The sequence below is a fragment of the Pipistrellus hanaki genome, assembly GCF_964339955.1.
Source record: "Pipistrellus hanaki genome assembly, chromosome: 9".
Classification (NCBI taxonomy): domain Eukaryota; kingdom Metazoa; phylum Chordata; class Mammalia; order Chiroptera; family Vespertilionidae; genus Pipistrellus; species Pipistrellus hanaki.
The window spans coordinates 17571583-17587329 of record NC_140511.1 but is presented as its reverse complement, the minus strand read 5'-3'; the positions used below and the strand labels follow the sequence as shown (position 1 = coordinate 17587329).

Genomic DNA, 15747 nt, shown 5'->3' with positions numbered 1-15747 from the left:
ATCTCGTTAGTTCTCCGGAAAGTCGGCTTGTCATATTTCCGCAGCCTCGGGATGCTTCTAGATTAATTAACTCCTGTTCACAAAGCCGAACACAAAGTCTCCGTATCTAAGCCAGTGCTCCACGTTCTTAAAACCTGGAGCAGAACGTCTATGGTCTTCCTCACTGCACTCAGATTCCCCACAGCCACTACTGGGTTAGGTGTGGTTTAACTCCTTGGGCAAATAACTCATCCCCTGGTATACCTGACTTGTAGCTGGATTAACTACCAACATACATTTCCAACTCGTTTTACTTTTTCATAGATTAGCTAAATACTGTATTATTTGAGAAGCTCAAAATATTTAATTACTTAGCTCTTTAAATAATCAGGAGCAAGCCAGATTTTGAAGTCTTGATCTGTGCTTGAGTAAAAAGCTCAGTTCTTTCACACAGAAACTGTGGTTTATGTAGCAAGCAGCAACCTCTCAAGGACTCACAGAAGGCACGACTTCATAACTAGATATTCAAAAATCTTCCCGGCTTCTCCAGCTCTTATAATTATCCCCTGGCCTGAATTCCATTCCACATACAGCCTGCGCCTCAGAATTTATCACGGTGAATGATCTGCTTCATGCAGTGCACAATCATTTCTGCATTTGAGGTCAAGTCCCGCTGATTACTGCTTCTAAACGTCTCACGCATTGATTTCTTAACCCCTGTCTTAAGCCTCACCTCTGATTTCCTTTTTCTCTTTGAAATCTTTATTGTTCAAAATATTACATATATCCCCCTTCTACCCCCATTGACCCCTTCTAGCCCACCCTCACCCGCTGCCCCAGACCTTCACCACCTTAGTGTCTGTGTTCAGGGTTATGCATCCATGCATACAAGTTATTTAGTTCATCTCTTCTCACCCACACATTCCCTCTGATTTTCTGCACTGCTACCGAAATGAGTTTCATGAAACTTGCAAATTGGTCTCCTTAACTAAATTTCATCAGTGACTTTCAGCAATGAAATCCAAACTCCTGTTCATAGAAGTGTGACTCTTTCAAACTGTTGTCTGCCAGTTCTCTCTTCTCAAATCTCTCTGCTCCCACCTCACACCCCAGGGCACCATTCATACCAGATTACTTGCTCCTTCCCATGCATGGGTCACATTTTTCTCTTTATTGATCTGTAACCACCTAACTTAAAAAGAAGATAATTTTTTTAGTACTCAGAAATTGGAAGCTTACTGGTATCCTCCCCCGCCCCCTTTCTCTGTCCCTTCCTTCTAACAGATTAAAAATGTTTGGCACCTTTTAATTGTTTCAAATGCTTCAGATAACTATACGTCAGAAAACAATGATAAATTTTAAAATTAAAGGTGAATTTTAAGAACATTAGTTGATTTTTTTGCCGAGACCGGTTTGGCTCAATGGATAGAGCGTCGGCTTGGGGACTGAAGGGTCCCGGGTTCGATTCCAGTCAAGGGCATGTACCTTGGTTGCGGCATATCCCCAGTAGGGGGTGTGCAAGAGGCAGCTGATCGATGACTCTCTCTCATCGATGTTTCTAACTATCTCTCTCCCTTACTCTCTGTACAAAATCAATAAAATATATTTTAAAAAAATAAAATAAAAATAAATATTTTTTTTAAAAAAAAAGAACATTAGTTGATTTTTTTAATTATAAAAACTTACTAAGCTTTTCTTGAAAGGGCAGGGTATTCATGATTCTGAGTTCCATCCATTATCTTTGTAGTATTCAATGAACAATTTATCACAGTAGAGATAAAAAGTGATTTCAGAAGCATTCCTGAATCTTAAACAGCTCAGAAAACTTGTTTGCTTAACTGCCTTTGACAATCTATACTAATAATAGAGGAACATGCAAATTGTCCAGGACGTCATCACAGTAACAGTAAAGACTGAACAGCAGGCTGCATGGGGCTACTAGGCCGGCAGGGGGGTTAGTGAGGGATGACCAAATGACTGAACAGAAGGCTGCATGGGGCAACCAGACCAGCAAGGGGGGGGGGGGGCAGTTGAGGGAGACTAGGCCAGTGGGGAAGGCAGTTGGGGGTGACAAGGCCAGAAAAGGGGAGGGGGGGAAGTTAGGGGCAATCAGGTAGGCAGGCAGGTGAGTAGTTAGGAGCCAGCAGTCCCGGATTGTGAGAGAGATGTCCAAGGGGTCCCTGATTGGAGAGGGTGCAGGCTGTCCTGAGGGCCATCCCCATGCATGAATTTTGTGCATCAGGCCTCTAGTGAAATGATAAGAAACTAAAGTGATTGGGTAGCAATGGGAAGGAAAAGAAAGGAATGGTTATGAAAATTCTCTGAAAGAAGACCAGATATTTGAAAGAGATCTTAGGTGCCTAGAAAGATAAATGCAGTGTTAGTTACTCCACAGTTTGAGGTGCCACCCTCCCTTCTTCATTTCCACCTGTATCTCTTCTTTCTCGGGTCAGATAGAGAAATGAATTTTATTGCTCCATAGGAAAGTAACCAGTTTTGTATCTAACTTAGCAATCTTAATGCAGCATTTCCTTCCGGACAGACTAAATCTCAGTTGTTCACATGCTTCTGCAAGCAGTGACCTTGTCCCCCGCTGGTTCTCTCATTCATAGGTTCAGTAAAACTTTGTTTGACATGTGCTAAAAAAGTAATTTATCTGAGTATTTTGTATTATGGTTTCTAACTGTTGGTAAACCCAATCTGTAAGTGTAATCACATTTAGAAGACCTGTTTGGTGTAAGCCAAGCTTTTCTTTATGAAGCAGCATCCATGGGTCATAAACATACCTAGGTGTTTGGCAGCTGCTGGTCTCCTACTGTTCACTGAATGACAGAAAGAAACTGCAAACTGCTGTCACCCCCGGTCCCGATCACCGAGTGACACTGTCATTATTCTTCAATGGGGAGTGCTGCGGAAGCAGGCAGGGAGCTTCCCAGTGGTTCTCTACCACAGATCATTTTTTGTAGTTCTTTTTCTTTCACAGCAGCATTGTCCAATATGGTAGCTACTTAACCACACATGCTACTAACATTTCAATTCATTAGAATGAAATAAGCCCTAGCTAGTTTGGCTCAGTGGATAGAGCATCCGTCTTTTGGACTGAAGGGTTCCGGGTTTAATTGCAATCAAGTGCACTTACCGGTTGTGGCTCGATTCCCTGCCCTGGTAAGGCAACCAATGATGTGTCTCTCTCACATTGGTGTTTCTCCCTTTCTTTCCCCCTCCTTTCCACTCTCTCTAAAAATCAATGGAAAAATATCCTTGGGTAAGGATTAACAAAACAAAAACAAAAAAATAAAATTAAAAAAAAATAAAAAAGGAAGATTTAAAATTCAGATTCTCAGTTGGACCAGTTGCACTGCAAGTGCTTGGCAGCCACACGTAGCTTTGGCTACCATTGTGGAGAGTGCATATATGGAACATTTACATCTTTGCAAAAACTTCTGTTGGACAGTGCTGGTATAGGAAATTTCAACCTCAAGTGAAAATGTACAATAAAGCAGGCAGTCCCAGTCCCAGGAATGACTTATCATCTTGAAGGAAGATATTCTACACCATACCATGATGTACTTTTCGCATGCTCCCTCGTTTGGTAAATGCTATCTTTTCCAGGGGCACTTCTTCATGAATGCCATCGGATTTCAGCTGAGCATGAGCTCTGCATGTGCCCCATAACCACTACACGTGAGCTGAGGCACTTTGAAGGGAAAATGTGATCTAAACTAGCAGATAGGATGGGGCTTTCTACTGATATGATTGTTCTCCTTGCATGTATTCTACCTATTTTTCTAGACATATACTGACACTAAATTGTACAGGCTTCTGTGGTCTGTGGGAAATAGTCCCAGAATAACTTAGGTGAAAGGAAAAGACTGTAGACCTTTGGGAGTTCCTTCAAGATGATAAATCATGAGGAAAAATTGGGGGAAATAAGCAGAAGCCACAGAGAAGTGGTGGCACTCAAACCACTGCAGCCTAACTCTCCCAGCATATGGCTCCCGATGGCACCATTGACAGCTTTAGAGAGTTGCCCATTTATATTACAAACATGTTTACCTTGTGAGATATTTAGCACCTGATAAATGCCACTCAACTAATATAACCTAATATAGAGAATTTTAACAGTTATTGCAGCTTCAGGACAATAAGGGGACTTGTGGCCACTCAGGGTCTCCTACTTAAGGTGGAAGGTATACTGGTGATGACCATTGCCTAGGCTTTGGCTTCAGGTTTTTAAAAAAATATGTTTTATTGATTTTTTTATAGAAAGGATGGGGGAAAGATAGTTAGAAACATCAATGAGAGAGAAACATTGATCAGCTGCCTCCTGCACACCGCCCACTGGGGATGTGCCCGCAACCAAGTTACATGCCCTTGACCGGAATTGAACCCGGGACCTTCCAGTCCACAGGCTGACGCTCCATCCACTGAACCAAACCAGTTAGGGCTTGGCTTCAGGTTTGCAGGTCCCAAAACTGAATTGTGTTAGGGAGGCCAGAGTTGGTCAGGAGCTCAGTACCCAAGGTCGTAAGACAGTGATCTAGTCCCTTTGGTTCCTGTATAATGGAAGACATTTCTTTTCAGAGACTAAACTTTAACAAATAACACTTGTTACTTGTTCTTGCTTGTAGTTCCAGGCACTCCTTTGTTAGTACTAAGGCTCTGAGGAGGTAGCATTAGTCCTCAAAGGGTTCTGTAGAATCCATAGAATAAAATGCAAATGGTGTCCCCTGGATTTGTGCCATGTGGCAGCCTGGGAATCCTAGCACAGATATTGAGGAGTTTTGAGGTCTATATTTTTTTACTCTGTGATAAGAACTGACAAAACAACAGATCACATCTCTCTGGTGATGGGCTTGTCCAAGTCTTCTCAGTGCTTTCCTCTTCGAGAATGTGGCCAGTGCTTGTTCTTAGCTTTTTCCATTTCTAGGCTCCCAAAGACTGTTCACTTTCTAGCATCTGATTTTTGCTCAGAGGTCGTTCACCTCAGCCCCGAGAAGGGACACTTTTAAAAACATAACATGTATTGCCCTGTCATTGCAAGTAATCAAGATTGTACTAAAGTGGATGTAGATGTAGAAATATAATTATGTTTTCCACTATCTACCGCTACTATCCATTTAATTCCCCAAATCATCTTTATCTAAGATTAACAGGGCTTAAACATTTCAATATTTTTTCTTTGATGTTATATTAAAGTTCACGTAACATCACTATTTTCTATTGTGAAAGGCAGTAGAAAAGAAAACATGTGTAATGATATTGTTGAAATCAGATTGCCTGGGGCTCTTATATAACTTAACCTCTCTGTATTGCCCATCTATAAAATGAGAGTAACAATAGTACCTTTTTTATAGGGTTGTTGCCAGGACTGAAAGAGCTATGGCATGTAAGTTGCCTAAAACAGTTCTTGGCATGAACAGCACACTCAGTAAATGTGAGTTTTTCTTCTCCCTCTCCTGTATTTATCCTCACTCTACATCCTCTCTTAAAGCTTTACTATTTTAATATAACATTATTTTTACTATGAAATACACAACCATGGCTCCTAAACATGTGAACATTGCATCATGTTGTAAATGAATAAATGAATTCTTGAATTTTTTCCTTTCTGTATAGGTTGTTCTCCTATTTGGTTACCATAACTACCTGCATTTGTAATGCCTCACTCCAAATTATATCCCACTTCCATCCTAATCCCACCAAGATCTTGTATCTGATGTCTAAGCTCACAATGACTGGCTCTTTGACAGATGCATGGGATTTTTCTATAGTAAGCAGCTAGTCAAAATATCTAAGCCCAGACTGACTGGCTCCTGCCACCAAACAGTCTTTTTTTATGTCTCATCATATGATTATAAGAAACAGTGCTCAGGGAAAGCAGACTTATTTTAATAAAATTACAGGCACAGCATAACGAGCAAAGTCAATCTGCTGTGAAAATAATTGTGCTCTGAAGCATATGTGACTTAGTACAATGCTGCATAAAAATATGTCATCACTCCCCTCCACTACTATGGATAATTAAGAGTTGATTGCTACTTATTTTTTTTTTAAATATATTTTTTATTGATTTTTTACAGAGAGGAAGGGAGAGAGAGAGAGAGCTAGAAATGTCGATGAGAGAGAAACACCAACCAACTGCCTCTTGCACACCCCCTACCGAGGATGTGCCCGCAACCAAGGTACATGCCCTTGACCCGAATCGAACCTGGGACCTTTCAGTCCGCAGACCGACGCTCTACCACTGAGCCAAACCGGTTTCGGCAAGAGCTGATTGCTACTTAAAACTCAGTGAACTTTCTGCATGTGAAAACAGGAATTCATAGTTTGTTATTCCCGACTTTCCTTGCTTAGAGACTAAAAACTAGCCATCCCAGCTCCCGAACCAGTGAAAGCCTCAACTGGCAAAAAAGTGGCATTTCAAACCTAATGAGATGGGACAAATGATTACCTTTTTGTTTTTAAAATTTTTTAATATATTCATTTTATTTTAATACTCATCCAAGGACATGCTCAGAGAATGGAACAGAGGTAGAAAAAGAGAGAAACAAAGATGTGAGAGAAAAACACCGATCAGTTGCCTTCCGTACATTCCCCAACTAGGGATTGAACCCACAACCCAGGTATGTACCCTGACCTGGAATCGAACTGGCAGGGGATAACGCTCAACCAACTGAGCCATTCTGGCCAGGCAGATCAATTATCTTGACCCTTTAGCACACAATATATTAGTGTTTCTACTGAATGGGGAGTGCAAGCCAAATGCTAGCAAGAGCTGGGAGAAACTAACAGGGGCAGAGGATGTGGCTACCTCTGTGAAGAAACAGTACTGTTATGGAGATCAAGGAAGTATAACCAAGTCTGCTCTGGTTAGGGCAGGTGTTACTATCCAAGGGATTCAGGCCAAGGGCAACATGGGTTTTGTAGTAATCTGGTAGGGAATCAGAATCACATAGTTTGGGAGATCCTTTCAAAATAGTGTGAGAGATAACAAAAGCAGGGCCTCACCCCAGGAAGGAAGCTGCCAGGTAGGGGAGATTCCAACTGAGCTGGGGCTCAGGACCAGGTTTCAGCCTTACAATCCAGCCTCAGTTGTACCCCAATGGAGGGAAAACTGGAAACAGGAGAGGACTAGTCATGCAGATAGATTGCATAGAGTGGGGATGTGAATGGAGAGCATCCACTGGGCTAGATTCAACCTGAACCACCAGATGCTCCATGAAACAGTGGTCACCTAATTCCTTTGTACACAAAGTGCTTCCAATATTCTCTTATTTATTTATTTATTTAGCCTCACCTGAGAGTATTTAAAAAAAAAAATCTACTATTGAAAGTATTACATATGTTACCACCGCCCCCCACCCCTCCATGGACTCCTCCTAGCCAGCCCCAGGCCTTCACCACCCTTTTGTCTGTTTCCATGGGTTATGCATATATACATACCAAGGTCTTTGGCTGATCTTTTCCCACCCACACCTTTCCTCTGAGAATCATCAGTCTGTTCCATACTTCTAAGTCTCTGGATCTATTTTGTTCATCAGTTTAAATTTGATCATTAGATTCCACGTATGAGTGAGATCATGGGATACTTGTCTTTCTCTGACTGGCTTATTTCACTTAGCATGACACTCACCAGTGCCTCTATGCTGTCTCAAAGGGCAAGAGATCTATCATTTTTACTGCTATATAGGATTCCATGGTGTAAATGTACCACAACTTTATTTATTCTTCTACTGGTGGGCACTTAGACTGCTTCCAGATCTTAGCTATTGTAAATTGTGCTGCAATGAACATAGGAGTGAATACATTCTTTCTGATTGGTATTTCAGGTTTCTTAGGACATATTCCCAGAAATGTGACCACTGGGTCAAATGGCAGTTCCATTTTTAATTTTTGTTCCATACTGTTTTCTACAGTGGCTGCACCTGTTTGCATTCCCAGCATTAGTATACTAGGGTTCCCTTTTCTCCACATCCTTTCCAGCACTTGTCACTTGTTAATTTGTTGATTATAGCCATTCTGACGTGGGTCAGGTATACCTCATTGTAATTTCAATTTGCATCTTTTTTTATGATCAGTGACTTTGAGGATTTTTTCATATCTCTTGGACATCTGTATGTCCTTTTTGGAGAAGTGTCTATTTAGGTCCTTTGCCCCTTTTTATTTTTTATTTATTTATTTATTTATTTTTAATATATTTTATTGATTTTTCACAGAGAGGAAGGGAGAGATATAGAGAGATAGAAACGTCGATGAGAGAGAAACATCGACCAGCTGCCTCTTGCACACCCCCCACTGGGGATGTGCCCGCAACTCAGGTACATGCCCTTGACCGGAATCGAACCTGGGACCCTTCAGTCCGCAGACCAACGCTCTACCACTGAGCCAAACCGGTTTCGGCCCTTTGCCCCTTTTTAATTAGATGGTTTGTTTTTCTTTTGTTAAGTTGTATGAGTTCCTATACATTTAGGATATTAACCTTTTATCATATGTATCATTGCCAAATATGTTCTCCCATACACTGGGTTCCCTTTTCATTTTCTTGATGGTTTCTTTTGCTGTGCAGAAGCTTTTTATTTTGATATAATCCCATTTGTTTATTTTCTCCTTAGTTTCCCTTGCCCTAATAGGGGCTTAACCAAAAAGAACAACAGCTTGTAATTATTAAAATTGAGAGTCTATCAGTGGTCAGCAAACTCATTAGTCAACAGAACAGCAAACCTCAGCTCACAAGCTGCAAATCACAGCTCGTGAGCCACAGTTTGCCTACTACTGCCCTAAGAGATGTATTGGTAAACATATTGCTATGAGAAATGTCTGAGATTTTGCTGCCTGTGATCTCTTTCAGGATTTTTATGGTTTAACATCTTACATTTGTCTTTTATCCATTTTGAGTTTATTCTTGTATATGAAGGAAGTTGGTAGTCTTGCTTCATTTTTTTTTTTTGCATGTATCTGTCCAATTTTCCCAACACCATTTATTAAAGAGATTGTCTTTTGGTTGATCTCTTATCTCCCCCATATCTCCCTACCTTCCCCGCTGTAATCTGACAGTCTGTTTCTTTCTTTTACTGTCTCTGTATTTGTCTTTTAATCGGTTTATAATGTTCTTTATTATCCATAAATGAGTGAGATCATGTGGTGTTTTTCTTTCATTGACTGGCTTATTTCAGATCAACTGAAGGACTTGTATGCACGCATATAAGCATAACCAATGGACAAAAAACTCTGGGGAGGGGAGGGCATGTATGGGAGTGGGGGTGGGGTGGGGTGGGGATTGGTAAGGTATGTACATATATAATACCTTAATAAAAAATAAGAAAAAAAATAAAGAGATTGTCTTGACTCCATTGTATGCTCTTGCCTCCTTTGTCAAATATTAATTGAGCATAATGGCTTGGGTCGATTTTTGGGTTCTCTATTCTTTTCCATTGATCTATATGCCTGTTTTTGTGTCAGTACCAGGATGTTTTGATTACAGTGGCTTTGTAGTATAACTTGATATCTGGTATTGTAATCCCTCCAAGTTTGTTCTTTTTTCTCAAAATTGCTGCAGCTATTCATGGTCTTTTGGGTTCCATATAAATTTTTGTAGTTATTTGTTTTAGATCTGTGAAATATGCCAAACCTCCAAGGTTGCTACACCAGAAGAAGGGATCAGTCTAATTCACTCCTAGATAACTTGTTAGATGGAGGGGAAGTCAGATCACGTCTTCCCCCACCTCCCACTGGTTGTGCCATGTTTTCTTATGCCTCTGCACAGTTAGTCACACTGTGCTCTCTTTCCAGAGGTTCCCCTCCCCATCCCATCTCTTGCCCTGCTAACTCTTAGAGGTGTTTGTTCCAAGATTCAGCTTAGGATGACTGGGAATGAGAAGCCCTTTCAGAAACCTTAATGCTGACCTAGGAGCTTCCCTCACTCTGCTCCACTATCTGCAGTTCTAATCACCCCAGGGATTATCTATCAGAGCCACCACATGCTTTGAAATTCCTTCAACAAAAATGTATTTATGATAGATACTGTTTTAGGCACTGAAGCAAAAGCAGACTAAAATACCTGCTCCACTAGGATTTATTCTCGGTGAGGAAAACAGTCCATACATGAATGAATATATTCTTGTATCCTATGAAAGAGGTATGCATCTTGCTATGATTTCCAGGATGTATTATTTGTCTAGTGTAATTCTGGATTCAATCAATCCCTTTCTTATGATGCTACTTAACCTAGATGGATCTCTAGATTCCATGTTTCTGATAAACTAGTTAGATCTAGACATTGGATTGAATTTATTGTGTTTTATTTTTGTCTTTTGTTTTTGGCAAAAATGCCATGTCAGCGATACTATGTACTTCCTATTGTGTCAGATCATAAAGAATATAATGTCTGGCCTGGATGGCCTGGCTCAGTGGCTGAGCGCCAACCTATGAACCAGAAAGTCACAGTTCAGTTCCCAGTCTGGGCACATATCCTTGTTTCAGGCTCGATCCCCAGAGTGGGGCATGCATAAGGCAGCTGACCATTGGAACATGAGTGAACAGTGGCTGCACCAGTCTGTATTCCCACCAGGAGTGCACGAGGGTTCCTTTTTCTCCACATCCTCACCAGTACTTCATTGCTTGTTGATTTGTTGATGATAGCCATTCTGACAGGTGTGAGATGGTACCTTATTGTCATTTTGATTTGCATCTCTCGGATCATTAGTGACTTTGAGCATGTTTTCATATGTCTCTTGGCCTTCTCTATGTCCTCTTTCAATAAGTGTCTATTTAGGTCCTCTGCCCATGTTTTGGTTGGATTTTTTTTTTTTTGGTTGGATTTTTTTATAGATGCTACGAATAAATGTGGAAACACACAGTGCATTCCCTTGACTATGAAGACTTAAGTCACAGATGAATGCTACAAAGAAGAAAAGAAGAAACAATCCGATTCCTTCAGCAACTGCAACAAACCTGAACCAGCTACCTGCAGGCTCCTTATTACAATGCCCCTCCTTTAATTAAACCATGGATTTCTATCAGGTGTGGCCACACGCAAACTAGTCAAAACAACTTGCTGTTCCCCCATTTTTGTCAACCTGTCTAGTTCCACTCCCTGACCCCAACGATTTTTGTTGATATTTTTACTGGTATTGCATTATATTTAGAAATTAACCCTTTGCACTCCGCTGTCCCCTCTCAGGGGGGACATTGCAGTTTATTAGTGATTACGGGGAATTGAGTTAATTCAACGCACGTGTCCGCCGCAAAGTAGCGTCAAGTAGCTGGTAGCCAATGTCCAGAATGGTTCGGAGTGCAAAGGGTTAATTTATGAGCAATTGATTTTTTATGATGTTAAGCTTTCTCCAAGCACATGGTATATGTCTTCATTTGTTCTAGTCTTTTTGCCTGTTACGGAGCGAGTCCCCAAGAGATGAACCACCGGAGCCAATTTGATTAAGCATGCAAGAGTTTATTACAGATTCGAATCCGGGCTCAAACCCTGGCTGACACAGCAGCCGGCAAACACCCAGGTAAGAGCCCCGATGGAGGGGCAGTCCCTCCTCTTATACCTCTTTCCCCATCCCATCCCACTGTTGGTCTGTCACTCCCTGATTGGCCCCTCAGGACAAAGAACTGGCCGTCCTTAGCTGTTCCTTAGGCGGTTTGCACAATCTGGCCTGTTCTGCCTCAAGCAGAATGTCTGTTCTGACTCCAAACAGGAGTACAGGATGTTGCGGTTTTGCTGACGCCAATCTCCTAGCTAGATCTAGAGGGAGGTTTGCATGTTTCACTGTAGAGCAATTCCAGGCACTGAGTTTCAACTGACTTTATCTTTTAAAATTTTCTACTCTGGTCAGGTCTGTCTCCAGAGTCCTTATCACTTGGGCCGGCTAGGCCGACTGTCACATTGTCTTGAGTAGGATTTAAAAGTTTTTGTCATATACTTTTGTATGTTGTGCTATAATTGCCATTTATTTTTATTGGCCTCATAATAATTGATACAAGAGGGAACAGACATTTTTCTGAAACCCCCCAAAACCTGAAAAAGATTTTTTAATATCATTTGAATTATGATAAAAATCAGTCAGTGTAGCTAGTTAGTGGTTTAAATATTCCAAGATCAATCAATAAATTAAAACTCACTTTTCTATAACAAAGATACAAGTACGTTCTATTTTATGTATCAAGCAAATGAAGATTACATGTTCAAGGTTAAGATTGCCATAAATTAGTGAAGTATAAACTCCTGAGAAAGTTTTTTTTTTTTTTTTGTATTTTTCTTTGTAAACACAAATTCAATTTTACAAAACCTAGGGGAAAAAAAGTCTATTTACCTAATCTGGATTATCTTTATATTTGTAATATCTTTCAGGTATCTACTTTATAATTATTCTCCAGCTTCCTTTACCTTTATGATAAATATCTCAAAGCCCTTGATCAATATTTCAGAATGTCTTCTTAATGCAACTTAAAAGTTTGGGAGACTGGAACATAAAACCACAAATACTAAATAGGTAATGCCCACTGTAATGACAAATGCTGGATAAATAAGTGTGAGCAAATGATATGAGGTCAGAGGAAGAAAAAGTATAAAATTTATAACGGCTTAGTTTAAATAAGCAGCGATAAATTATGGAATGCAATGCAAAGTTCACATGTCTTTTTCATATACGGGGTAGGGGGGGAGGGGAGTGGCTAGTAGGGGGGTGGGGTGGGAGGTGGGGAGTGTGGGGGTGTGAGGGGTGATTGGGGAGGGGGAGATAAACCACCAAAGCAAAATGCCGTATCTTCAAATTGTGCCGGGCCAGCTACCTTTCAGGCCAGGCTCCCTCAGGCCAGGGAAATCCTTCGGCGAGAAGGACGCTTTTGTGGACATGAACGGACTTAACCTCTGCGAGTTTCTACCTTACTCCAGTGATCTTAAGAGGAACTAGGCCAGCATGCTGTTGTTATCGTCCGTGATCAGTGACATTAACCCTGGCCAGGGGGACCCCAATAAGCGAAGGAGGGCAGTTCCTCGCTGCAGTCTTCCCGTCCCCTAGAAACCCCGTGCGGGAGTTACCGCCGGAAGCGGAAGCGCCGGCGCCACTCACACCCGCGCATGCTCCCTCGGGGGAGCACGCCCGTTCCTTCCCAGGTAGGGAAGTCCTGTTTGTTTATCAAATTACGACAGCCGTAAAACGAGCCTTTTCGACAGCTTCCTGACTTTACGACGTCAACAACTATGGCGGCTGCCGGAGGTCGATTTGAAAGTGCGAGGAGTATCGAAGAGCGTAAGGAGCAGACCCGGATCGCCAGGGCCGAGGTGTTGCGCCAGGTACTTCGGTTTTTGGGCTTTTAGGACCATTTAGCGTTGAGGGAGTGGCGGTCTCTGGGAGCTGAGGCCTGGCCCTCCTCCCACTCGAACCCTCTCCCCGCCTCAGTGTCATCTATTTGGACTGAAAGGGGTTCTCCCAGTGGGATGCGCGCCAGCTTTTGGGCATCTCTCATCTGCTGGCTCCCGTTGCTCATTTTCTTTCCAGGAAGCCCTGTTTCTGTCCTCTTGGGTTTCCTTACCTTTTACATGGCTCTCCCTTGACATTTCTGGTACCCACCACTTTCCGGTCCTCCGCTGCTGGAGGCGAGTCTCCCCGGCGTATTCCACAGCCCCAGCCCTCGCTCCTGCTGTGAAATGAAAATTTCAGTTTTCAGGAACACGTATAAGACGCATTGGAGTACATTGTGTTTGACCGTTTCATGCTGTCTTACTATTGGTATCAATTCCTGGCTTATTGTATACCCTTACTGATCCAAACGAGGGCTGACAGCAGAGACCCTGAAAATTTAGCTCCTGGGAAAAAGGTGGAGGAACACTATATTTCTCATTAAGATGGAGAGAATGGAGGAAGTAAATTGTATTGAATTATCTGAAAAGAGGTAAGAAATGTGGCAATGAAGGGGAGAACATCATAGAGTACAAGGGAGGGTTTTTATTTTTATTTGGTTGGAGATAGAAGATTTTAAGCGGCTTTAAGTGCTGATGAGAAGGAGCAGGTAGAGGAAACAGAAGGAGAAGGCATAAGGACAGGCAGATTAGAAAGGGTGGGAAGAGAGGATGGTTAATCTTGGACAAGTGAAAGGTCAGTGTCCTTTGGTTACAGCATATGTGACATATATGAATAATAAACTATTCTTACCCTTGTCTCTGGTATTTCAGGCAGTTTTTGGAAGGAGTATTGTTTGTAAGCTCTGATAAATTTTATAATAGAGAGATACATACAGGTTGAGAAGGACAGGCCCCGCTTTGGAATTTGGGGAGAGAATCAAGGGGCAGGAACAACCTCCGAGGAAGAACTTACTTTATTGGACTGTTGTTGAAGGATGAATAAAAATTAGCAATCTGATCATTTGCTTTTAGAAAGATGATCCTTTCTGAAGTATTTTGGGGTTGTGGGTAGAGGGTTATGGGCATTGCAGATAGAAGTTGGGAGGTCAGTCACTCATCACTGACAGAAGTCTCAGGCAGTAGCACTTGGATGGTGAAGGGGAAAGAGATTCAAGCCAGACTTTAGGTTGGGAGCTTAAGGAAAGGGAGGGTCTAGACTAGGTCCCAGGATTCTGTCTTTGATTGGTAGCTCAATTCACTAGAAATTCGTAATTTGATTGGTAGTGTGGAAGGGGAGGTTTTTTTTGTTTGTTTTTTTACTAAAATGTTTCCTACACTTTGATAGAAGCAAATTTCTGGCAAGGGACAGTTGATTCATGAGAACGTGTATGAAAATGAGAGAAGATTTTTTTTTTTTTTTATGAAAAGCAGTTGATTCTGTTAATTTCCTCCCCTCCCCCATTATTTTAGGCTAAAGCCGATTTTGAGAAGGAAGAAAGGCGTAAAGAACTTAAACGACTTCGGGGTGAGGACACATGGATGCTGCCTGATGTGAATGAGCGGATTGAACACTTCTCACAGGTGAATGCTAACAGGTTTACTTGAGTAAACCTGTTACATGTCTGACTCTTTTTGCATTTACTCAAATTAATATTGGAAGAGCAGCTCTATAGACTATTTCAAAAGTTACAGAACGAATATCACAGAGTAGGCTTTACAGAATAGTTTTATCTTTGGAAGAAATAATATATTTTAATATTTTGGACATTATGACATTGGACATACTGTGTTATTTGAATTGGCTGATAGAAAGCTTAGCTTCAAATTTCTGACCCACTTTTAGCAATTTGATGCATTTTAAACTTAATATCGTGTGTGTATTTTTTTTGTCTTAATACTTTTCTTTTTACATAATTTTAATTTATGCTATCTTGTTATATTTTAAATGACCTAATAATCTATAAGTTCTTTGGGGCCATAGAAGGATATATGCATACATTATGCATACATACATAGATATGTTTGCATATATATTTTTATTTGATTATATCTGTAAAATGAATCTGCAAATAAATTAAAACTTTACTTATTTTTTTAAAATATATTTTATTGATTTTTTACAGAGAGGAAGGGAGAGAGATAGAGAGCCAGAAACGTCGATGAGAAACATCGACCAGTTGCCTCCTGCACACCCCCTACCGGGGATGTGCCCGCAACCAATGTACATGCCCTTGACCGGAATGGAACCTGGGACCTTTCAGTCCTCAGACCGACACTCTACCACTGAGCCAAACCGGTTTCGGCAAAACTTTACTTATTTTTGATAAGATATCTCAGCTCTATGATTTATTAGTACTGCATATGTTATAGAAGTTTGTTAAGGTTTCTTTGAATATTTTTGTTATGTTTCTTGTCTCATT

General features: G+C 41.1%; 1 protein-coding gene across 1 annotated transcript in view; it reads left to right on the top strand.

Moving 5' to 3' along the window:
* The first annotated feature begins 13136 nt into the window (after positions 1 to 13136).
* CWF19L2 (CWF19 like cell cycle control factor 2) overlaps positions 13137 to 15747 on the top strand; it is a 65030-nt gene continuing 62419 nt past the window's right edge. Inside the window, exons 1-2 of the mRNA XM_084895145.1 lie at positions 13137 to 13279; positions 14798 to 14908. Of these exons, the coding sequence (XP_084751271.1) occupies positions 13187 to 13279; positions 14798 to 14908 (204 nt within the window). The 5' untranslated portion in view covers positions 13137 to 13186. The remainder of the gene's footprint in view (positions 13280 to 14797; positions 14909 to 15747) is intronic.